Consider the following 27,003-nt stretch of genomic DNA (forward strand, 5'->3'; position numbering starts at 1 on the left):
GACTGGGGGTACCATTTATGAGTCTTGTCAGGTGTGACATACCAACGGGTAAGTACTTTATATGCAGTTTCCTGCAGTTTCTTGTACTGATAGAGCATTTGTGGGCTAATATACAGGCCTTCTCCCACTGAGCATTTGTAAAATCTATTTCCAAGTCTGCTGACCATCTCTCTCTAAACCGATCTCTCGTCCCCGTCGCCAGGTGTTGCAACCAGTCGTATGCCGTGGAGGTAGTTTTTAATACCTGTTCCCCTTTGAGGCACACCGACTCCAACTCCGTGAGTTCTCTAATAAAATGTTCCTTACGCGGTGGTTTGTTAACGAATGATCGTATCTGGAAGTACGTCCACAAGGGCAAGGAGGGGATGTCGTTGTCTGACTTCAACACTGCGAAGTCTTTCATCACTCCATTATTAAAGCAATGTATTGCTAGAAGTGGGGGTCGTTTATCGGTAGGTCGTAGTGTTTGATTCCCCATTCCTGGAGCAAAGTCAGGGTTGTGTTGTAATGGAGTAAGTGGACCCACAGGGGAGGAGAGCATGTTTTGCTTAGACAACTGATGAAAAATTTCTAGGGTGGTCCCTATTAAAGGGTGTTCCGTCAGTGTTGGAGGATATGTGGATTTCGGAATCCACGGGGAGAAAAGCAGGGGTGTCGGGACTGAATCCCTCTCCAGCATCACCCAATCCTTCATTGCAGAATGACAATGCCAGTCCATAATTCTCGCAATGTGGGTTGCTCGGTAGTAATTCCGGAAATTTGGTATCCCCAGCCCACCCAGACTCTTGGGTCTCATCAATAAGGAGAATTTAATACGAGGTGTTTTACGAGCCCATATAAATCTCAACAATATAGCCTGGAGAGACCTAAAAAAACTTTGTGGAATTCTGATGGGTAAGGCTCGAATCAGGTATAGGACCCTGGGCAGGATGTTCATCTTACAGGTTGCCGCCCTTCCAAACCAGGAAATAGGCTTAGTATGCCAGTGCTGTAGATCTCTATCAACATTTTTTCTGTTCTAACAGTAAAGAACCCTCGCCACAATCTAAGGTTAATTTTCTTTCTTATATATATATATATATATATATATATGTATATGTATATATATATATATATATATATATATATGTATATGTATATATATATATATATATATATATGTGTGTGTGTGTGTGTGTGTGTGTGTGTGTGCGCGTGTGTGATTGGTGCAGTCAAAGTTCCCAAATGCATGTTTGTGGTTTCTGGCCCAACATCTATATGAATAGCTGTTTTGCATATAATTACTGTATGCTAAAACAATAGCATACTTACTTTATATCGGGAGAGAATGAACATGTAATGTATGTCTTCCAATACTTGACAATCTATTTACCTGGCTACTGTAGTTTTCTTTGTTCCTTGGTACTGAAGCATTTGTTGTGCTGCTACGATATTTACAGTTCAAATCTTCTTCTAGACCTAAAGCAAATAAAATACACAGATATGTTTTTCAACTCTACTCATAAAATAATCACATAAAAACAAAGCAAAGCTTTTTGGCAATAAATGACCAATTAAATATATAACTGCCATTTACCAGAAATATCACATTACAGTGTATTATAGTGTTTTAGATGAAAAAGACTTAAAGCGGAATTCCACCCAAAAGTGTGACTTGCGCTCATTTGTCTCCTCCCCCCTCCGGTGCCACATTTGGTACCTTTCTTTGGGGGTTGGGGAGGGCATGCCTGTCTTTGACAGGTACCCTATCCCCACTTCCGGGTGTCTGGGCCACGGCGCATTACGTCAGCATCTCAGCTCCCACCTCCTCCCTCCCGCTGCCATGCCAGAAGGAGAGCACAGCGGTGGCTTGCGTATGCGCAGTAGGGATCCTGCTTGAAGCCATAATTCTTCACTACTGGGTTCCCTTACTGGCAATGGCAGTGGCAGCACTCAACAGCTGATGGAAACATCAGCTGCGGTGCTAACATCAGTGGACTCCAGAACAGGTAAGTGTTGTAATATGTAATAAGTCAGCAGCTGCAAGATGTGTAGTTGCTGGTTTTTCATTTTTGCAGGGGTGGGAGGACCTCCGCTATAAGGAGGATGTAGTCTACAGCATTGTCAGAGTTAACCCTAGTACACGCTATATTTTTTTTACCTTCAACCCTGCAGGGCTAAATGCAAAAAAACTGACAGCTCAGGTCAGAGCTGCTCTACTAACAATTTGATGCTAGTAGAGTGAACTTCCCCACTGAGCTATTATGTTCTGACAAGGGGACTGCCCCCTCGCCAGAACACTCCAGTCAGCACTTTCCACCATTGGTAGTCAGCAGACCTTTTTCAGTCATGCCCCTGCAACAGAAGCTAGGAGTGGCTAGCAGTGAGAAATAGAACTCCTGGAGGTTTGGTGCTGGTTTTGTTGCCAACAGGGTCATGTGGCAGTCCAGTGTCCAAAACAGGATGAGCCAATGGAATGTGACATGGGTTGGCATTGTTCCAACAGGTGGGTGTCATCTGTGAGCATTGTGATCTGAAAGATTATTCATTGGCCTGTGTAACCTTGTGCTCCACCAGGAACTGCTACGCTTAAAATTCTGGTGATCCTGGGATTGCCACATGAATGATCGGACAAGACTGCCCCTTATTTTGGGACTTGTATGAACAAAATCTGAAAGGGCCAGAAGCCTCCCCTAAAAAGGAGGAAAAGAAGTATGAGGTAGTTCATACCATACTCCAGCCTATAAATAAGGATGATAAGTGTCAGGAGATGTGTGAACCTGCAGAGACTGACCCATATTTCCTGGTGGTGTTTCTGAGATTAAAAGCAGAGACTTCCTCCTCTGAGCCAGAGCTGTCAGATTTTAAGGGTTACTGGGAAGATTTTCCTAGTAGTCTAGTTTCCTAGAAGTTTCCTAAATTGCCCCATATATCCACATCCGTGATCAGGTCTGTATTGTTGGTAATCAGTAGATCCAGTAACGCTTTATTTCTAGTTGGTGCGTCTACCAACGCTTTATTTCTAGTTGGTGTGTCTACCATCTACCATTATGTACATGTGATTTTTTATTTTGAATACATTTGCAAAGATTTCAAACTTCTTTCCTATTGTCATTATGGGGTATTGTTTGTAGAATTTTGAGGAAAATAATGAATTTAATCCATTTTAGAATAAGGCTGTAACATAATAACATTTAGAAAAAGTGAAAGACTATGAATAATTTCCGGATGCACTGTATATGGGCCAATGGAAGTAAACCAACTTGCGTCTATGTACATCACATTATCTCCAAAACAGTGGCGGCCCATCCATTAGGGTCACCCAGGTTTCGTCCCCTCTTTCCACACCGCCCCCCTATATGCAGTGGTTAGATTCATGTATAGCATGAATTTATCCATGTCCGCCCCCTGTTCATGCATCCAGCCCCTTTGAGGGCACTGGGCACATGAATTACAGCGGCCAGGGTTTATTTTGAAGCACCTGGTTAGAGCCAGAGGCTCTAATAGGCTTCAAAATAGGGTGGGCTTGAGTCGCAGAGGATGCGCTCCGATGCCACTCATGTGTGCTGCAACAGCGAATGAACACTAATCCTCCTCCCGGCCAATCAGGAAGCAGGTATGAAACCCATTTCCTGACTGGCCAAAAACATCAGGCAATCCTATTGGACGCCTAGTGCTGGGAGGAGCAGAGAGGAGACGCACCAGGAAAGGACACCGGAGCAGCTTTCCCTGAGCCCTCCACACAAGGACAGGGGCAACCTCGCTGGAAGATGGCCACATCAGCTCTGACCGCTACTCTCACACCTGCATCCAGGGTGAGGACAGCGGGTTGGGAGGTTGCTGGGGGTGTTAGTGCCACGCCATATGTGGGGGGTAAGGGCAGTTGTGCTAGTGCCTCTCCACCAGAGGCCGGGGGGGTTCATTGCCACCCCCCCCACAAAAAAAACACCAGCCACCACTGCTCCAAAATGTCAACTTCAATTCTGAAAAAGCAGAACTGGCTGCAGATCTTTTTATATTTTCCTCTGGAACTGAACAACAGGAAATGTGAAAGATAAGAAATAGTTAGACATGAGCAGAAGTTCAGTTCACTTAACAATAATGCACACATGACCTTTGTACAATAATCAATATTTTAGACCATGTGATCATTATTTTCAGCTGTCACTGGCAAAAAAAACACAATTGTTATAGCTTAGTGATTTAAGAATTTCACTTATGGCCAGGCTGTGTTTACATTCTGTAGTATTCCAGAAATCCTATGTACGTACTTTTCCTGTAAGACCCCTTTCACACATGCGGACGATATGTCCGTATTTCATCCATCCGTTTGCGGATGAAATACGGGCATACATTCATCCCTATGGGATAGCGGGTGTCTGCGGATGAACATCCGCAGACACCCAATATCGTCCGCCTCCGTTACTGTCCGATTCTGCAGACGGAGGAAAATCCTATTTTTCTATCCATTTGCAGAGCGGATCGGATGAACATGGACAGGCGGTCCGTGCTCATCCGATCCCCATAGAGGAGAGCGGAGAGCTGACAGGGCGGTCCCTGCACAGTATGCGGAGACCGCCCTGTCCGCCGCCGGCTTAGCGGGGACAACGGAGCGATCCCCGCTGAGCGAGTGGATCATCACGGGGCGGATCATTACTGATCCATCCCGTGTGAAAGGGGCCTTAGTTAAAAAATATCATCCATAGTGGTTTGGTGCATTATTATTACTACCGTATATACTCGAGTATAGGTCGATCCAAATATAAGCCGAGGCCCCTAATTTACCACAAAAAAATGGGAAAACTTATTGACTCAAGTATAAGCCGGGGGTGGGAAATGCAGCAGCTACTGTAAGTGGCAAAGAGGGTCAACAATGCCCATCTGCAGCTGCATGTCTCACTGTGTCTATTGCATGCCTCCCTGTGTCCTGTGCAGATCTGCCTACCTCACTGTGTCCTGTGTATGCCTCCCTGTGTCCTGTGCAGATCTGCCTACCTCACTGTGTCCTGTGTATACCTCCCTGTGTCCATTGCAGCCTAAATGTGCTAATCTTCATCCTTTGTGTCCTGTGCATGCCTCCGTGTGCCCATCTGCAGCCACCGATCAGCGTGTCATAAAAACATACAGCGGCCATTCCAGTATTCAAAAGCCGCGCCTCCTCTTCGTCTGTGATAGGCAGAACACTCAATTTCCCAGCAGTCAGTTTTCAGCCTATCACGGACATCCCCTCATCCTCGTCTGAGGTATGAAGATGAGGGGATGTCCGTGATAGGCTGAAAACTGACTGCTGGGAAATTGAGTGTTCTGCCTATCAGACGAGGAGGAGGAGCGGCTTTTAAATACTGGAATGGCCGCTGTATGTTTTTATGACACGCTGGCCACCGTCTGTCTACATGACATGCCTGATCAGGTAGGCAGACGGCGGTGACTCGAGTATAAGCCGAGGGGGGCACTTTCAGCCTAAAAAAAAGGGCTGAAAATCTCGGCTTATACTCGAGTATATACGGTATTTAAAATGTATTCTGGCACAGATTAAAGCTATTCTTTACATAAATATAAATTCACATTAAAAAATATATTTCCAAAACTAAATTTCACAATTGAACATAGTTTCCCATCATATACAGTATATGTGTTACTAAAATTATAGAAAAAAAAAGTTTAGAAAAAAATTATTTCTTGTTGCTTTCTGTGGTGGTTTTCTGCATCAGTATTTTTTCTAATGTCCTCCTGTACAGAATAATGAATTAAATTCACCACATATTCCACAGTGAGGAAACACCTAGTGGGGTAGATTTACTAAAACTGGAGAGTGCAAAATCTGGTGCAGCTGTTCATGGTAGCCAATCAGCTTCTAACTTCAGCTTGTTCAATTAGGCTTTGAGAAAAAACTTCCTCAGCAGCCATTCATCTGAAGGCTATAGAAATCCTGAGGCCCCGTACAGCCTACCTGACGGGGCCCCCTTTAGCCCCACACCTGGTCCCACCCCTGGTCCCTCTATCAGCCCCACCCCCTATACTGAGAGGCTAGGGTATATAGACAGGCCAGAGTATATAGGCAGGCTAGGGTATACAGAGAGGCTAGGGTATACAGAGAGACTAGGGTATACAGACAGGTTAGGTATACAGACAGCAGACAGGTTAGGGTATACAGGTTAGGGTATACAGAGAGCACACCCCCCACCATTTTAACACAACAAGAGGATGATCGAATGAACTGGAATCAGTATACACAGGTTTACTTCTTCTGAGAGATATTAAAGGAACACTCTAACCACCATGACCACTTCAGTGATTTGAAGTGATCAAAGGTGGTAGGAGACAGTATGTGGGATGGCATGAATATACTAAGGGCTACACAGAGATCAAAATTTGGCCGATACCTGCTACATTGAATTTTGATGTGTGTGTGCACCCAGCTTTATCTAATTCCTTGCTTTAGCTGGCTTCTTCTAGCGCTGACTGATTCCCCACAGTGCCTGTGTATGTTTTACTGACTATCCTCAGTTGCTCACACATCAGCACCCTTATCATACCATACAGGGTTAATGTTCCTGTATGGTATGTGATGAGGCTGAGGTTTTGGTGGAGGGAGAGGGCTCTGCAGCTGGCTCGAGCATGGAAATGGGTAAGTGAAAGAGTCTACCCCCCCCCCCCCCCCCCCCCACACACACACACACACACACTGAAAGCTTGGACTTTATTTAAATTCCTGGAGATGGGCTATATTTTATATATATATATATATATATATATATATATATATATATATATATATATATATATACACACACATTCTTTGCTGTCAATACTCAACTTTATGAATATGTTAAGAATATACTGGCACTTTTCAGGTGCTACATAAATATATTATACATACACATATATTAAAGAGAATGATTTTGTGAAATGCATCTGTATGTAGTACCTGAAAAAAGGCCCATTATATTCCTAACATATTCAGGAATTTTGCTTTCACTTTGACCATATCTGTCCTGCTGAGGTACAGGGCAAGTTTACAGCACACATTTGTAGAGATGGCAGAACAATGGTGACTCATAGGAGAAGAATGCAATCAGTCATCTGTTATCTTGCCTTGAGGAGAGCTCCAGTGTGTTGTCCTCCTCTTCCAGAGGAGGGGGAAGGAAGCTCTGGTGCTGACAGGAACATAAGTCCACTCCTCTCTTATCCATAGACCCGAGGGGTGTCTTATCTGAGCGGTGGCAATATCCAGGCTCCTGGGTTGACGCTCTTCTCCTCCCTCGGTAAGCCCCATGCAGTCACAGACTTTTTTTTTTATTCTAAACTCTGTTCCGATTGACCGCCCCCCCCCCCTCCCCGCTGACCGGGCCCGGTACAACAGGGCCAGTTGTGCTGGCTTATCAGTGGCCTTGGCTATAGATACAGTATACTTTAACACTTTAAATGTGAAAGCTAAATTAAAGATACTATGCTTTGCAACCAATATATGATAGAAGGTTCTGCTTCCCATAAGGAAACTGAAGCTAAATAACTCTTTTTTTTGATCTGTAATTGTAGCACGTTTTTTTTTTATATTATTGTAAGTACATTTTTAATAAATGCTCATTGATCATGACAGTTTCTACTCTCTTTCTGAGGCATTTTTAATAGAGTAACCACTAGCTCAAAACTCTGCAGAATGGATGTATGGCTCCTTTGGATGGCCTACGCATGCTCTTCTCAGTATTTACATTTGGTATCCCTGACCCCAAGTGATAGGGTGACTTGACTGTACTGCTGCTGTAGTGGGTCTTCATTCCCAATCACATTTTCTTCTTACTGGTTACATGGGGAAGAGAATGAGAGCTGTTGGAACAGGAGGGTATATACCTTACCAGTAATTCTCACTCCCTTTATCCTGCTACACCCCCCCCTTTTTGCTTTCTTCTCCCCTACATCTTCACCGGGAATAAATATACCAATGATTATATAATATTTTGGGATCCTCACTCCCCCCACACCACCCTTGTAACTTCTTCCTAATATTATTAATGAGAAAAACCTTTGTGCATTATGTTGATTCAACCATATTTTTCCTTCATTAGATCCAAGGCAAGTAATACCAGTGTATGGAAGCCACATCTGGTCTTGGACTGGTTATGTATATCCCCTTGTTGGGAGGTATACATTAGCTAACTCAGTTGTAAATTTCTGGAAGCTCTACCGCATGTATCAGTGTTATATACATGTATTAACCTTCTGATATTGGTAGTATTTTTCAATATAAATAAATAAATGCCCATAATGAAAAAAAAAAAAGACCCATAAGTTGTTTGGGAATGTGAATCATTGCCAGAGAGTTTTTTTTTCCTAAAAAATGTACACATTTCTAGTAAGAATGCATGCATTTGTTTAAATGCAGGTTCTATTTTCTCTTTTCTTTCGACGTTTATATTTACTTATATATTTTCTGATGTTTTCCCTAAGATAAAATTATAGTCATTTGTAGTATGTAAGCAAGGACTGCACAGTTAATGTTTAATCTACTAGTTAAACTCTGTTAAATTTAAAAATGATTAGTTAGTGATGTTTATTTGAAATTATATTTTTAATTACAATAAAAGAAAATGAGTGAAATGTCAAATACTTTGACAAAAACTGTTTCTTGCCTAGATGTAATTTTCTGAATTATTACAAAATCAGCTGTGAATTTAAAAACCAGAAGATATTTTATTGTATCATATTTCTCATAGATTCTGAAAGAAACAAATATACTGTACAGTATACATTTCTGGGACTTATTTGAGAGTGAACCTGTGTCGAGAAATAAGTTACAAAACTAGGAGCTGACGTATACAGCTGAAACCAGAATGAATGTACTGCAAAGTATGTCTATGTGCCAAATACTGTGTGTAATGCACCACAGCGCACCAGAAAGTTGTGAAAGGAGGTTTAAAATAACGCAGGTTCATAGTAGATCAGCTGACTGCCATCTCAAATCTATGGTAGCAAGCCTGTAATGAGTAAATAAAGAGGTTGATATTGCCGATCTCCTCTTTTTAACCACTTCAGCCCCGGACCATTTTGCTGGTCAAAGACCAGACCACTTTTTGCAATTCGGCACTGCGTCGCTTTAACTGACAATTGCACAGTCATGTGACGTGGCTCCCAAACAAAATTGGTGTCCTTTTTTCCCACAAATAGAGCTTTCTTTTGGTGGTATTTGATCACCCCTGCGGTTTTTATTTTTTGCGCTATAAACAAATAGAGCGACAATTTTGAAAAAAACGCAAATGCAATTACTTTTTGTTATAATAAATATCCCCCAAAAATATATAAAAACATTTTTTTTACGTCAGTTTAGGCCTATACGTATTCTTCTACATATTTTTGGTAAAAAAATTGTAATAAGCGATTATTGATTGGTTTGCGCAAAAGTTATAGCGTTTACAAAATAGGGGATCGTTTTATGGCATTTTTATTAATAATTTTTTTTTACTAGTAATGGCGGCGATCAGCGATTTTTATTATGACTGCGACATTATGGCGGACACATCGGACATTTTTGACACATTTTTGGGACCACTGTCATTTATACAGCAATCACTGCTATATACATGCAGTGATTCCTGTATAAATGACACTAGCAGTGAAGGGGTTAACCAGTGGGTGGCAGTGTAGGGGTTAAGTGTTCCTAGGGGTGTTTTACTAACTGTGGGGGGCTGGGCTTTCATTTAGTGAACACTGATCTCTGCACCAATCACATGGAGCAGAGATCAGCGTCACTAGTTGCTAGGCAGAACGGGGAAATGCTGTTTACAACGGCATTTCTCCATTCAGCCGCCCCGTGTGACGATCGCGGGTATGCCCGCAGCGATAGAGTCCGCGTGACCCGCGACCGGACTCACAGGGGTCCCGACCAGCTCGCAATGGCAGGGTGGCATTAAAGATTGGACGTACCTGTATGCCAATATGCCTGCCTGTACATCAGCGTGCGCCGGTCGGGAACCGGTTAAGCACTGGTGGTTTGTTATGCTGATTCACAGGTTTTAATATTTTCTGAATCAATGACCAAAAACAAGAAAGGATTTCTGAATTTTCCTTTGCTTCACTAGTGTAATAGTTTCTGTTTGTCTGTGACTCAAAATATTGAGGTAAAAAAAGCAATTTTCCTGAATAAAGTCAGCCATGGCTACTTTTATAGTTCATCTAGTTCAGTTTTCTTTTGAATGTCATTGTCCAAATAAAACACATAAAATAAAAAAGAATACTGTGCACTGTCTACAAGTTTCGAAAGACTTCAAAACATCATTTACACTTACTACAATACTCACATATCAATGAAAGCCTTGATCTAAGGCCACAGCATCAGTGATTCATCTGCTCATTTCTATGAACGGCAATATGATAAGATGCCTTATCAAAAAAGTAAAGTTTCCATGTGCTCAAAAGTTCATTGAAGTACGTCAACACAGATAAGTGACTTGAAGTCAGAGCCAGTACGGTTTGGAAAGATAAATTAAAACTGTTGATTATATTCTGAAAAATGTCCTTTGCACACACTTGTGTAAACACCATGCTATCACTATCACAACTATGTACATAAAGAATCTTTATAAAGGTACATGTAAAATCATCTGTGACATACTTAATTTGATAATATGATTTTATAAGCCTTAAAGGTAACCTACACATGCCCTTTGAAGTTCAGGGGCATCACTGCTTTAGCAAGCTTAAAGTAGTTGTAAAGTTAATATATTTTTACAATATAAAATATTTAAATATAAAATATTTAAAATATATTTATATTTTTTAATACATGTTATACTTACCTCCACTGTGCAGCTCGTTTTGCACAGAGTGGCCCTGAACCTGGTCTTCTGGGGTCCCTCAGCGGCTGTCTCAACTTCTCCCACCTGCAAGTACTTCTCACATTAATGCGAGCTCCCGTGTTACAGCCGGTCGGCTATAGCCGCTCACTGTATCACTCGGCCCCGCTCCCGGAGCGCCACATCATTGAATGTGATTGACAGCAACGCGAGCCAATGGCTGCGCTGCTTTCAATCCATCCACTATAGCCAATCAGCGGCCAGGCTGAGCATCGCAGAGGATGTCGGGGGCGAGAGCGGGACTTTCGATGGGTCAGGCAAGTAAAACGAGGGGGGGGGGGGGCTGAGGGGGGCCAACACTGTCAGATGTTTTTTCACCTTAATGCATAGAATGCATTAAGGTGAAAAAATATTTACCTTTACAACCCCTTTAAGTATATATTTTAATGTTTATGTTGCAATAAGCAAAGACTTTGATCCAAGTTACAGCTTGGCTGACTCTGCAGAATTATATTTATCCACTCAATGGCTAGTGAATGTCTATTAGTAGGTATTTTCTATAGAAAAGTGCAATATCTTCAATTGGCACTTTACTGGAGTGGAAGTTTATTGAGAGTTTACCATTTATGGGGAGTTCATCTTTTAGATTAGACCTAATCTGTTCAGCTCATTATTGTTCAATGCACCCCTGCAGCCAAACATTACCTATTTGAATACTGAATAGATAGAATGGAAAGCCCAGTAGCAATATTACCACCCATGTCATTGCTTCTGGTCAACGTACAGCTCTTTTTTCTGTACTGTCATGATCTGAAAGTTTGATTAAATAAATGAAAGATCCATCCAACTATTTCATGGATTACCTTCAAATTATGTCATGTTAGGATGCTTTAATATACCAAAATACCAAACTGCCTGAACATCAATATGTCAGAGCACAGAACTGCCAAAAATGTAATTATTTCTGAACATACAAAATGTTACCAAGTAAGACCTTGCCTATATGGCCAACAGTATATACTGTATTTAGCCAGAATGCACCTTCCCTTACAAATTTTAAATATAAATATATTATTCATGCTATGAGTGGATTATCAGTTTAGAGGAAGTTCTTAGATCAGGTGAGTGGTTATGGCATAAAGGTGGGTGTGGATGATTTTTAATCTGAAGGTATAGGTTGTTATGCTGGCCATACGAAGCTCAAATTCAAGCCATGGATGGCCCTGTTGGCACCACTAAACTCAACAAATTTTGGTCTGAAAGTTGAAGGAGTTGGGAGCAGAACAGTGACCACAGCCAGTCAGATTCAGTTACTGTTTGGGCATTCTCGCAGCTGTTTGTTCTGCAGCTGTCTGAATACAACAGCCAGCGGGGGTAGACTCTATGACCCCTTTCACACAACTGTTCTGATCAGGTACATCCATCAGTTTTTCAGGTGGACCTGATAAGACGATCTATTCACCCACTGGCAGGTGTAAACAGAAGTAGATGTACACCCACCTACTTCCAAACCGATCTGGTCTGCTAAAAACAGAAGGTGGATCAGATTGGGGATGGTCTGGTGGAAACTGTTTTGGGAGTCCATTTATACACAGCTGCACAAAGTGCAAGGCAGACTGTGTCTGTGTCCACTCTGAATAAACTGAGCAGATATGGACTTGTCATCTGCCCACTCTGACCTGATCAACAGGGGTTTATCGGCAGACAGATCCCCTGCTAATCACACCAGAAGCTGCCCCTGTGAAAGAGGCCCCAGACTCTATATAGTGATTGTACTCAGACCTACATTGGTCTAGGGCAAATGGTTATGATAGCTAGAGTTAGTGTTTGTAAAAAAAAAAAAAATCCTCAATTTTTGTATATACTAAAACTATTTCCTAAACCTAACCAAATTCTTGAACCAAAAAGAGATCATCATAGCTTTTAGCTAGAGATATATGCATTTTGGAAAGTCTATGTATATAACCTACTACTGCCAATATTCTATAACTATTTGTTCTTTCTGTTTCAATTGTTTTTTTGTTTCTTTTGGTTTTAACAAGTGGTTAACATGCAAACGTGCTGCCCACATAGGGGCTAGCATTAAAGTTGGAACAGGTATTAGCTCATAAAAAGGGCAAAAATAAAGCGAGAAAAACAGAAAAAGTGGTGAGAGCTAACTCAACAGTTGTAAATTTAAGTGTGAATGATACCGTCAGGATCCAGGGGTCCCACAAATCACTTTCCGTGTTTGATGATGGATTTCCCCACAAATCACTATCGCTCAATTCTGCAAGTGATTCTAATTCATCATCGTTGTTTTCTAGCTGGTCTAAAACTGCTTTTGATGTAAAGGGACGGTTTTGGTTACTATGGACAATCTCCAGTTTCCAGGCATAAAGAACAGTATTTATTATATAAAACTGCATACATGGCACTGGAGAAGCCACTAGGGACAAAAGGGATGTGAAATAATTTGATACAGTAATGTAATCTGTAAGATTACAGTGTAATGTGTGTTTCACTTTTTGAATTTGGTGCCGTGCTCCGTCCCCGTGCGTCACAATGCTCGCAGGGAAAGGAGCCAAACAATGTTATAAATTGAGCTGAGGAGGGCTTGCACACACAGAACGGGAAGACATCGCAGGATCCTGGGGACAAGGTAAGTAAGCTTTTGATTCTGAAAACCCACTCCGAGCCACACTTGGGAATACCGCCAGGGAGGTTAAAATAAAATTACAACATTATAAAAATATGTCAATATATTACAAAATGTTGATGTCAACACACAGCTCTATTTCAGAATATGTGCCTTCTATATGTACAGTGGGGCAAAAAAGTATTTAGTCAGCCACCAATTTTGCAAGTTCTCCCACTTAAAAAGATGAGATTGGCCTGTAATTGTCATCATAGGTATACCTACCTATGAGAGACAAAATGTGGAAACAAATCCAGACAATCACATTGTCTGATTTTTTAAATAATTTATTAGCAAATTATGGTGGAAAATAAGTATTTTGCCAATATCAAAAGTTCATCTCAATACTTTGTTATATATCCTTTGTTGGCAATGACAGAGGTCAAATGTTTTCTGTAAGTCTTCACAAGGTTGTCACACACTGTTGCTGGTATGTTGGCCCATTCCTCCTTGCAGATCTCCTCTAGAGCAGGGATGTTTTGGGGCTGTCGCTGGGCAACACGGACTTTCAACTCTCTTCAAAGGTTTTCTATGGGGTTGAGATCTGGAGACTGGCTAGGCCACTCCAGGACCTTGAAATGCTTCTTATGAAGCCATTCCTTCATTGCCCAGGCGGTGTGTTTGGGATCATTGTCATGCTGAAAGACCCAGCCACATTTCATCTTCAATGTCCTTGCTTATGGGAGGAGGTTTGCACTCAAAATTTCACGATACATGGCCCCATTCATTCTTTCATGTACATGGATCAGTCGTCCTGTTCTCTTTGCAGAGAAACAGCCCCAAAGCATGATGTTGCCACCCCCATGCTTCACAGTAGGTATGGTGTTCTTTGGTTGCAACTCAGCATTCTCTCTCCTCCAAACATGACGAGTTGTGTTTCTACCAAACAGTTCTACTTTGGTTTCATCTGACCATATGACATTCTCTCAATCCTCTTCTGGATCATCTAAAGCTCTCTAGCAAACCTCAGACAGGCCCTGACATGTACTGGCTTAAGCAGGGGGACATATCTGGCACTGCAGGATCTGAGTCCCTGGAGGCATGGTGTGTTATTGATGGTAGCCTTTGTTAGTCCCAGCTCTCTGCAGGTCATTCACTAGGCCCCCCCCCCCCCCCGTGTGGTCCTGGGATTTTTGCTTACTGTTCTTGTGATCATTTTGACCCCATGGGGTAAGATCTTGCGTGGAGCTCCAGATCGAGGAAGATTATCAGTGGTCTTGTGTGTCTTCCATTTCCTAATTATTGCTCCCACAGTTGATTTCTTCACACCAAGCTACTTGTCTATTGCAGATTCAGTCTTCCCAGCCCGGTGCAGCTCTACAATTTTGTTTCTGGTGTCCTTCGACAGCTCGTTGGTCTTCACCATAGTGGAGTTTGGAGTGTGACTGTTTGAGGTTGTGGACAGGTGTCTTTTAAACTGATAACAAGTTTAAACGGGTGCCATTAATACAGGTAATGAGTTGAGGACAGAGGGGCCTCTTGAAGAAGAAGATACAGGTCTGTGAGAGACAGAAATCTTGCTTGTTTGTAGGTGACCAAATACTTATTTTCCACCATAATTTCCAAATAAATCCTTTCAAAAATCAGACAATGTGATTGTCTGGATTTGTTTCCACATTTTGTCTCTCATAGAAGAGGTATACCTATGATGACAATTACAGGCCGCTCTCATCTTTTTAAGTGGGAGAACTTGCACAATTGGTGGCTGACTAAATACTTTTTTGCCCCACTGTAAATGAGGTCGTACCGACATAACATTTTCCTGGCATTCTTTAACCACTTCCCACCCGGCCAATGCGTATATACGGCCGGGTGGGAGCCGCCTGCTCCTGATAGGACGTTTGGGAACGTCATTCAGGAGCAGCGGGATCGCGCGCGCGCGCGCCCGCGCAGCGGCGCGATCCCGATGTGCTCGTGTCACCCGGACACGGCACATCTCAGATCGGCAGGAGGGCTCTGTGATTGGCCCTCCTGATCACATGACGGCCGTGTCCAATCACGGCCGTCATGTGATGTAAACAAACAGCCGGTTGCTAGGCAATCGGCTCTCCTCTCCTCACACGGAAGTCACCGCTGAGGAGAAGAGAGCAGATCGCTGCAGCCGGCTGATGATCAGTGAGTATGGGCTGCTTTTTACAGCTTTTTACTCACTGATCATCAGTGTAGTGTACACACACAACACACCACACAGTACAAACACAGTCCCCACATATGTCCCCAAAACACACATGTCCCCAAAACATACATGTCCCCAAATAATAAAAACACATGTCCCTAATAATAAAAACATGTCCCCCACATATGTCCCACTAAAATCACATGTCCCAATGATTATCTGCACACATATGTACGTGATCACCTGCACACATATGTACATGATCATTTGCGTACATATGTCCGTGATCACACAAACCAATTATTATACACTTAACGGAATTTTTTTTACCAAAAACATGTAGCAGAATACATTTTGGCTTAAATTTATGACAAAATTTGATTTTATTGGATTTCTTTTCAAATAGAAAAAAGAAAATATAGTTTTTTTTCCAAATTTCCGCTATTTTTGCGCTTATATCGCAAAAAAAAAAAAACGGAGTCGTGAATAAATAACACCAAAATAAAGCTCTATTTGTGCGAAAAAAATGATAACAATTTCATTTGGGTACAGTGTAGCATGACCGCGCAATTGTCACTGAAAGAGCGAGAGCGCTGAAAGCTGAAAATTGGGCTGGGAAGGAAGGGGGTGAAAGTGCCCTGTATTGTAGTGGTTAAAGAGACATTGGGGTTGATTTACTAATGGCAAATAGACTGCGCACTTTGCAGAATGCAGTTGCACTCTGTGAGAGCAGTTGTTCCAGAGCTTTGTAAATGAGCAGAAGCTCTACTGACTTCCATGTACAAGCAAAAATTCAGTTTTTTTTTTTCTTGAATTTGATTGGGTATTCTTTATAAAGTGAAGCTTTACCTCATTTACTAATCTCTGCAGCAACTGCACTTGATGATGCACAGTCTATTTTCCTTTAGTAAATAAACCCGATTGTCTTCAAAACACCGCTCAGGCTATTCACATAGAGGAAATGTTTACAGTTAGCAATTGCTGGTGCTGACCACGCAAAGCAGTTCCTTATCCTTGTTTACAGTGATGGATATGTTGTTTTCATCCTCCAACACTTCCAGTCATTGCTGCTCCCTCCTTCCTGGGCCACCATGGTGTCCACCTACAACCCTTAAAGCCTCCAGTGCTTTGTGAGTGATATTGGGGTACAGGATGAGTTTTTTTCTGCATGTGCAGATCATCTGTTCTTAATGCTGCCACTGATAATGTGCAGACATTCTCCCATACACAGCCTCAGGTTCTGGAAGCTTTACAGCCAACAGACAGTTAGCTTAGTGACATCTAGGCCAGCACAGGGCCTAAAACAGAAAGTCTGTGACACTCCTAAAAAAAGTGGCAGAGTGTGAAGAAAACTACATGGCTATTATGGACAAAAGACATAATGAATTGCTATAGCAAGTGTAGGATCAGTGAGTGCAAATTTTAAATATTTTATGTGCACGAGTAGCAAAAATGTGTTGCCTGATAACAGTGTCACTACAACAAATGTTTACAATTAGATATACTTGCAATAAGCCCACAACATGCAAAAAAAATAATTTGAAGGTCACATGTGCATCATTGATGGAATTGGACTTCTGTTCCACTGAAATGATTGCTCTGCAAAAGTGTGGGAACTTTTTATATACATGGAATCCTTTTGTTCTAACAAAACAATGATTTTTCCATAGTGATGTAAAGGGACAGGTTGCTGTTGCTTATTACTAGCTGACTGTACATCTTCTAAAAGCAGCAAATCCCCTTTTTAAGAAAAGATAGAGATAGAGAAGTACAAAATATACATTCAAAAGAAGTTTGAAACTAACAAAAGACAAGTTTTTTTTCTTTTTAATGAGGTGCATACATGCAGGTTTCTTCCTTTTCTTTCAATGTTAACTTACCACTAGAAACAGAGTTTCCATTCTCACATGGTTCACATGTAGATAAAGTGCTTAATGGCTGGTTATCTTGATTATTTGCATTTGTATCTTGAGTATCTGGCATTGCAGTATCTTCCCCAGTGCTCGTATTCAGATTCACCTCAACACCTTGGAAATGAAAAGAAGTTGCTGAATGGGTGCACTGTACTGGCAGCCTGTCTTTCAATACATAAAATATCTATCACAATTTTACAGATTATGAACATCAGATGACAGATATTTGGCTTTTGTCTATTTTTTCCATAGAATGTTGCAACTGAAATGAAAAGAAAAAATGCTATAGATAGCATTTATAACAGGCAAATTGAATGCCCTCATTCCCTTCCCATAAAACTACTAAGGGATGAAAAATACATTTTAGTCTCTAGCATGATAAATACACTATTGCTAATCATTCAAATATTCAACATACTCTTTCAATGAGTTTTATTTAGCTTTTATTGATCCTTTTATTATTAAGCTACTCAGATTGTGTTTGCTATCAGGCGTAGTAACCATGTCTTTTCTAGATATGTGCAGAGTGAAATTTTTTGTTTCGGAAATTTCGTTTTCGTCCGAAAAATTAATTTATTTAACTACTCCTGAAATTCGTTTTTATTTATTTCGTTTTTCGTTCAAAAATTGCATTTGTCTTAAAATCCACATGCATTACAGTTGAATCTGTCTTTGAAGGCTTATGGTGTCTGTCGAAAGTATAAAGAAGATTCGATGGAGCTGCTAAACTCTATATAGCCTATAGGCGGAGCATTTGACTCTGGAAATGTACGATTGCAGCGCCATACAGTTTCGATGCTCCGTTGAATATTATTATAAACGTGTGTGTTTTTCGTTGATTTGTTGAATCTCCATCATTCATGTTGAATGAATGGTCTAAGTCTCACAGTGTCAGGTGTCAGATAGTGAGTGACTGATAATAACCAATATGGCGGCAACCCATTGTGAGAGTGACATGGAGGTATTGGAGGACGTTCCTGGGCCATCTACAAGTGTTTCTGTATACATATTATATACTCGTTCAAACAGAAACAGGTGGACTGGGGAGAGCGATCACTGATCAGACAAGTAACAAGATTCTATAATAATAAATCCTCCCCCACAACACATGCAGCCTCTGAGGCTATCACAACAACACTAGCAGCAACACTAGTATCACTATAAGGTTCTCACACTAACACAATAGAAGCAGATTATCAGGAAAAAGCTAAGTTGAACTGTAGCTTGCTTCACTATTGTTCTGCCGCTGTGCTTATGCTTAATAATAATTCGGGTTCTCTGACAAGTGACAATTCAAAGGGACCAGCTAAGATTGACTGTCTTCTGAAATGATTCAGTGTGTGTGTCTCTCTCTGCTAGCAATCGTAAGTGAAAGTAAGTTGGCTGTATGTGTGTACTTAGTTCTAGCTATTTTACTGCTCTTCCTCTTTGGTTACAATCAGCCAATAACATTCATCAACATCATTATTTTTATTTTACTTCCCCCACCTAATTCCAGAATCTTTTCTCTCTGTCAAATCTTTTCTCTCTATGTTGAATATTTTCTCTCTGTCAAATCTTTCTCTATATAATCTTGGACTAATAGAGGTAAGGTTAGGCACATTCGACCACAGGTTCAATAGACACACATTGTTATTATCAAAGTCAAGTCGAATCTCCTATTCTATATCGAACTGTTGTAACAACGGAAGTGAAAATAAAGCATTTATTTATGTTGGATTTTTCGTTTTTCGTATTCTGCACTTTCGTTATCATTTGTCTAAATAAAAATGAAAATACCTGAAATTTGAACAAAAATGCATTCGGAAGAAAACGAATGCACATGTCTAGTCTTTTCCTACACATGACTGTATGTGAAATTGACTTCTATATAATGTATGTTTTATATGTATATAAATATATGTGTATATATGTATATACATGTATATAGTTATATATAACTTATGTAAGTTGACATTGTGAATCCTACAGTATCCTATTTTTTCCACATTTCATTTCTTTCATGCATTTCGGGTACTTTACAGAAAGTTTCTATGAAGTAAAAAAGTAAATTAGCAATGTAAAAAGAAGGAAACAACCTCTGATTTCAGGACTGAATTATAAGCCCGTGGCAGAAATGTCACTTGCAGTAAAAGTAAATTATTTTAATATCCAAGAACTAGCATGAAGCCCAGGACTCAACAAACAGTAATTCCCTAGAAACCCTAATTTGTGACAGGTTCTTTTTAAAGGGTTCATGTACTTTCAGAAAGTGCAGAAGCTTTCAGTGTTGGAAATGCCCCAAAAAGGGAATGTTTTGCAGTCTGCTGCAAGCATATGCAGACATCTCTAGGTTGTTGTGCTTTATATTTGTATTGATTTTTTTATTTAATTGTAATGCTGTTTATGTTCAAACATGCATAAATACTGACACTTAAAAACATCTCAAAAATACATTTTATGGAAATCTAACTTATAATAATAATATAGGTTAAGTGAAGGAGATTGCTAAATGCTATATTTGAACAGTACACACATACACAGACGGACAAGGAGAGATTTCCCTCCATAGTATTTCCAAAGTTTCTTGGAAGATATACTCTGTGAAGTTGTTATTATTATTATTATTAAGTCAAGTATTAACTAGAAAGAATTGTATGATAGTATATTCTTTGCCAAGCTGTGTCTTCTTAAGAAGCTGTCATCAAGGTAATTAGAAGTTGTCATGCTCAAATCAAAGTGCAACGTATTTCAGAAGACCTGGTTCCAAATGTGGAATTTGAATTGGATTGGATTAGGGGCAGCATAAAGATACAACATCTCACAAAAGTGAGTACACCTCTCACATTTTTGTAAATATTTTATTATATCTTTTTAACAAGAAATGACACTTTGCTACAATGTAAAGTAGTGAGTGTACAGCTTGCATAACAGTGTAAATGTTCTGTTCCCCTCAAAATAACTAAACACACAGCCATTAATGTCTAAACCACTGGTAACAATAGTGAGTACACCCCTATGTGAAAATGTCCAAATCGGGCCCAAAGTGTCAATATTTTGTGTGGCCACCTATATTTTCCAGCACTACCTTAACCCTCTTGGGCATGGAGTTCACCAGAGCTTCACAGGTTACCACTGGAGTCCTCATCCACTTCTCCATGATGACATCACAGAGCTGGTGGATGTTAGAATCCTTTCACTCCTCCTCCTTCCGTTTTAGGATACCCCGCAGATGCTCAATAGGGTTTAGGTCTGGAGACATGCTTAGCCAGTCCATCACCTTTACCCTCAGCTTCTTTAGCAAGGCAGTGGTCATCTTGGAGGTGTGTTTTGGGTTATCATGTTGGAGTTCTGCCCTGCGGCCCAATCTACAAAGGGAGGGGATCATGCTCTGCTTCAGTATGTCACAGTACATGTTGGCATTCATGGTCCCCTCAATGAACTATAGCTCCCCAGTGCCAGCAGCACTCATGCAACCCCAGACCATGACACTCCCACTACCATGCTTGACTGTAGGCAAGACACGTCTTTGCACTCCTCACCTGGTTGCCACCACACACGCTTGACACCATCTGAACCAAATACGTTTATCTTGGTCTCATCAAACCACAGGACATGGTTCCAGTAATCCATGTCCTTAGTCTGTTTGTTTTCAGCAAACTGTCTGCAGGCTTTCTTGTGCATCATCTTTAGAATAGGCTTCCTTCTGGGATGACAGCCATGTAGACCAATTTGATGCAGTGTGTGGCGTGTGGTCTGAACGCTGATAGGCTGACCCCCCCACCCCTTCAACCTCTGCAGCAATGCTGGCAGCACTCATACGTCTATTTCCCAAAGACAACCTCTGGATATGACGCTGAGCAGGTGCACTCAGCTTTTTTGGTTGGTGAGGCTTGTTCTGAGTGGAACCTGACCTGTTAAACCGCTGTATGATCCTGGGCACCATGCTGCAGTTCAGTTTCAGGGTCTTGCCAATCTTCTAGGCCATCTTTATGTAGAGCAACTCTTTTTTGCTCAGAACCTCAGAGAGTTCTTTACCATGAGGTGCCATGTTGAACTTCCAGTGACCAGTATGAAAGAGTGAGAGTGATAACACAACAAATTTAACACACCTGCTGCCCATTCACACCTGAGACCTTGTAACACTAATGAGATGTATGACACCGGGGAGAAAAAATGGCTAATTGGGCCCAATGTGGACATTTCCACTTGTACTCACTTTTGTTACCAGCGGTTTAAACATTAATAAAACAACAAAAATCTCCTGTTTAAACATTAATGGCTGTGTGTTGAGTTATTTTGAGGGGACAGCAAATTTACACTCTTATGCACGCTGTACACTCACTACTTTACATTGTAGCAAAGTGTAATTTCTTCAGTGTTGTCACATGAAAAGATATAATAAAATATTTACAAAAATGTGAGGGGTGTACACACTTTTGTGAGATACTGTGCCTACTGTATAAACAATCAAGCCGGCACAAGAAGGGGATGTATAAAATCCATTGCAGCCCAAAATATTTATGACAAAGACTAAAATTAGGACGCTAAAACCGCATTTAATAATTCACACCTCTGAAAGGTTTAATGGTTTTCATAGAACACTAAACTACAGAGGGCTTAAAGTGGAATTCCAGGCATATATAAAATGTCCATACCCCCCACTTCCCCAGCTGATGCATAAAATAATATTCATTATATTATGAAGGATGTAATACAAAGGATTACTGTTTTGCAGCAACCGGCTGTGCATTCACTCTACAGCATCTTAATGTGGGTGGGCACTCCTAAGTCAACACATACAATGCAAAACCAGCAGTGACTTCTGGTCTTGCACTTTATGTGAAAACACTTACGATAGAGGCTACAACAAAAAAAATTGAAGAGGCAGACTGTGGAACAGTGGTGGATTAAGGTAGGTGTTTCTCAATGTTACATCATTCATTACAAAATTGCCATTATTTTCTGCATAAGCTGGGGGGAGGTGGGGGGGAGACAGTTATATTTATATATAGTTAGTCTTTAGAGTTTATATTTTTGTTGTGTCTTTAGGGGTTTGTTTTATTTATTTATTTTTTATTACACTGATATACAGAAATAGACTATTTACACTATTCTAAAGTGAAAACATATCTCTACAAAGTAATTTAAATGAGTTACAGTTAAAAATCATAGAAAATGCACAGGCATATGTTTCACATATCTAAACACTGAAACTATCCCATTTTCCGCTTTAGAAAACTGCCAAAGCTTTGTCAGGTTGCATAAGGATTGTAAAAAAAAAAATATATTTTTTAATCCAGCCACATATTTCATATTGGATTGTGCTCTGGACCCTGACTTGCATATTCCAGGACATTAGCATTGGTATTATTACAGTATATATAGAGCCATACATTTTTTCAGTTTTGGATGAAGTAGGGAATGATGAAAAGCTCTGTCATGCTATTTTTTGCCATGTGCCCAATTGGGAAGATTCCACTTCAAAGTGAGAGAAATGCTAATCTTGTACATTTGTCACCCAAACAGGTTCAGCCTCGCATGTTCTGGTGACAGCTTAAAAATTTTGAATTTCCTCTTTTTGTTTTAGTGATAGTGGCCACCAGGATAAAAAAAAAGGGGAGGGGGGTGATAGAATATTCAACAAACTTGACTTTAGGTTCTCTTAGGATTTTTCTTATGGCAAACTAATGTCATGTATGTTTTAGTAGACAATGGATTTCATTTATTTTCTCCTCCATAAAGCTGCAACTGGTGAAGTAGCCAGGCAACAGTTGTATGCATAGTCTAACCTAGTGGTTCTCAACCTCAGTCCTCAAGTACCCCCAACAGTCCATGTTTTGGGAACTTCCCTTAGATAAAATAGCTCTTATCAATACCAAGTCATTGATATTGATATAAGACAGCTATGCAAAGTAAGGTAAACCTTAAAACATGGCACGTTGGGGGTACTTGAGGACTGAGGTTGAGAACCACTGGTCTAACCAAGTTCAGCCATATAGGTATATATTTCTTTCAGGGATTTCACATGCCTCTTTATTGTCTCCAGCACTAACCTCCTTATGATTTCTTACTTAACTTACTACTTTACTATCTGTTCTTTGCAGCTTTAGAGTTGTGTCATACTCTTTCCACCCCTTAACTATGCCACACTCTATCCATCCCTTAACCAGCGATTCAACTAAATTTCAAGGTTTATTTGATAACTTTTGATAAACATATTTAATTCCATTTTGTACTTCTTAATCAGATCTTCACATAGATGCTTAATGTGTTCTTTTATCTTCATTGTGTATGCTATACCTTGATTCTAAGAGGGAGTCAAGTGCAGAAAGTAAAACAAGGAGCCAAAGTAATTATAAAAGTCACACTGACCACTGCTACCACACTCAGGTGACCAAATGTGAAACAGACAAAAACAACAGAATTGGGAAGCTCAGAGCCAGGAGGTGGCAAGAAATCAATTTGAGATCCATGTGAAATTTAAAACAGTTCATTGCTGATAAAATATGTAACGAATACACAGTACAAATTGGAAAAATCACCACAATGGCCAAACTCATGGTGATAGTGCCCGCAATGGAGCCAAAGATGGTAGAGAAATGTCTGTCCCGCTTCTGTGAGAGCTGTGGACAGAGGGGCTGCAGACCAAAAATGTGAAGCCTGAAAACACTTTCCAACAGCTGGGAGTGGTGACCATAACTACATCAGGGAGGGGAAAAGCTGAGCACAGATCCAGGAAGCACAATCACTGTATGACCAGAGTGGAAGATGGCAGAGCCGCTGATCATATACTGCTTAAGCTCCGGCACCTGCTGTGATACACATCACATCCCCTGCTCTAAACCATTTGATCCATCAGGCTTTGCCAGTGTCTGCCTGCGGTCGTAGTTTGTGACGCGGCTGGGGAAAAGTCCTGTAGTGTCTGAACACATTGCAGCTCAGCCTCATTCCCGCTCCTGCTGCCCCTCCAGCATCCATCTCTGGTCTTACCAGCCGCTGCAGTGGCTCTGCTATCTTCCACTCTGGTCATGAACCGATCATGCTTTCTGGATCTGTGCTCAGCCTTTCCCATCCATGATGTAGCCCGGCTTTGGTTATGGTCACCGCTCCTACCTGTTGGAAAGCATTTTCAGGCTTCCCATTTTTGGTCTGCAGCCCCCTCTGTCCATAGCCCTTATGGAAGTGGGGCAGCCTTTTCTCTACCACCTTTGGCTCCATTGCTGGCACTATCACAGTGAGTTTGGCCATTCTGACGATTTTTCCCATTTGTACTGTGTATTGGTTGCATGTTTTATCAGCAATACACAGTTTTAAATTTCACATGGATTCCATCTCCAATTGATTCCTTGTCACCTCCTGGATCTGTGCTTCCCAATTCTGTTGTGTATACCTTGATTCTGACTCACCAGCAGGTGGACTATAAGATCCAACTTCTGGTGAGTCAAAATCAAGGTAAATGTATATTTATACTAAAATCACTGGAAACCCCTTAACTACATACAATAATCTCACTTTAACTAGCTATGGGGGTTATTTACTAAAGGAAAATCAACTTTGCACTACAAGTAAAAACTACAAGTGCAAGTGCACTTGAAATTTCACTTGGAAATGCAGTCACTGTAGATTCGAGTGGGACATGCAAGGAAAGTAAAAAACACCATTTTAGCTTGCACATGATTGGATAATAAAATCAGCAAAGATGTATTTGTATGACAGTTATTTTGTGTTTTTCATTGTAATTCATTTAAACAATTTTGGAGAGATCCGTTTTCACTTTCACAGTTACAAGTTTGTGTCTACTGATCTGAGTAAACAAAATATTAAATCCAATGTGAGTCAATGAGGTGTTGTTAACATTGATTCAAAGAGAAATGGACACAACGTTTACCCATTTTTCAACCAATTTTCCACATTCTCTGTATCAATAACAATGTTTTTTGCTAATTTTAAACAGGATTCACCTTGTTCCATTACCATTGTTGCCTATATTTGGCCTTGATCCAATATGGATAGGTAAACATTAGTTAACAAAGTAATAAGGAAATTATTTAGTGTACTGTGGTTTTATTGGTTATGACTAAGCAAATAAATTTGTGAAACGCGTCAAAAATGCTCTCCTCCATGTATGTCATGATGCTGTTGTAAAAATATTTTTTGATGTTTGATGATTTTATGCAATAACGCATTTTCCTTGCATTTCTGGAGTGCGGTCACTTAATTTGCTATTGGATTACAATTATTCTCAATTTATGGTACAGAACTGTGTTTATACAGTTTCAGAACCATGGATAGCAGTCATCAGCAAGTGAATAAATGAGGGCTTAGGGTCTGGGCACAAGTTTTCAAGGAAGTCAGGGGTTTTGAGAAATTGATGAATGTCACATTTGTATGGCTCACCATCTCATTAGAGGGGAACCATTTTTTGTATCTCAGATATGAGTCATGGGGACCCTTGGGAGACAAAGTCTAACTGTGTTGCCAGTTGTGCATACAAGGGGAGACATCTGGTTTATCTATGACTGGTGTCATTAGTGAAGTATATAAATGATAGAGACAAAAAAAGTTAATTGCTTGTACTACCTTTAGTGTTGTGCCTATCAGACAGGGGAGTTAAACTGCAAGAGGAAGATTTTTAAAGATCTATGTAAGGATGACAGAGGGATGTCGGAGGCTTCCTGTTCTATAGCTACTCATTTGTTAAACGTTGCATGTTTACAGCAGTGAAACATTTGGGCAAGGTGTATGGCTCGATCATAGCGCACATGGCAAGCAATGTAGTGTGCTATGTTGGATGTTTTCTTTTTTGCCCCCAAAAAATGTATCAATTCATTTTTAATAGAGTGGAGAAAAGTAGGATGTATTGTGATAGGGGAGGATTTGCAGCATCAAGGGGCATTATATTAATTTGCAGCATGTTGCCTTTGTCACACAAAGTGCATATCTCCATTTCTCCATTTTCCATCTCTTAAGGTCTTGTTTTATTGTTGTTAAGGGAGAGGGATTTCACCTGAAAAATGTATGAAAATGCCAGGGTGACATGGACTCCAAGGTATTGCTTTTTTTCTGAATTGTCATATTAAACTGGAAGTTTGGAAGTATGGTGGGCAATCATTAGGTGGGAATATTAATGTTCAGCAATTTAAATTCAGAAAGACTGATTTTGCAATTTACCAGGCTGGTATTCCTCCAACACACTGGGCTCATCCAGTCAATCAGTCTAGATAAATATGTAGAACAAAACCTATAAAGTCTAGTGTAATGATTCATAGATACCCCTGCAAAAGTTGATATGGAGCAGAGGGGCTATCTCAACACAAATTCAATCATTATTAATTTTGTGTTTGGCAAAAAGCATATGAAAAGCATCTACAGCCAGCCATACATGTCTATCCAACTTGTAAACATTTTATTAACCCCGCCTTCCTGGACATTGGTGGGAACAAAACGTCTTGCAGTTGCTGAAATACCTAGCACACTAGGTCTGGGATACAGGTGTAATTTTTAAATTAAAGAGTAACTGAAAGACTGAAAGAACTTCTAATGGAA

At 40.5% G+C, this 27,003-nt stretch overlaps 1 protein-coding gene across 3 annotated transcripts in view; it reads right to left on the reverse strand.

Annotated features, from left to right (window-relative positions):
- Positions 1-27,003, reverse strand: part of MYO16 (myosin XVI) — a 555,564-nt gene that overhangs the window by 33,605 nt on the left and 494,956 nt on the right. For all 3 annotated transcript variants that reach the window (XM_077482903.1, XM_077482902.1, XM_077482901.1), the window contains exons 33-34: positions 17,443-17,589; positions 1,373-1,458 (exon numbers count right to left, since the gene is read on the reverse strand). In XM_077482903.1, coding sequence (XP_077339029.1) covers positions 1,373-1,458; positions 17,443-17,589 — 233 coding nt within the window. The remainder of the gene's footprint in view (positions 1-1,372; positions 1,459-17,442; positions 17,590-27,003) is intronic.

Source organism: Lithobates pipiens, unplaced genomic scaffold, assembly GCF_037356315.1.
Source record: "Lithobates pipiens isolate NorthernLeopardFrog02 unplaced genomic scaffold, aLitPip1_a1.2 Scaffold_16, whole genome shotgun sequence".
NCBI lineage: Eukaryota > Metazoa > Chordata > Amphibia > Anura > Ranidae > Lithobates > Lithobates pipiens.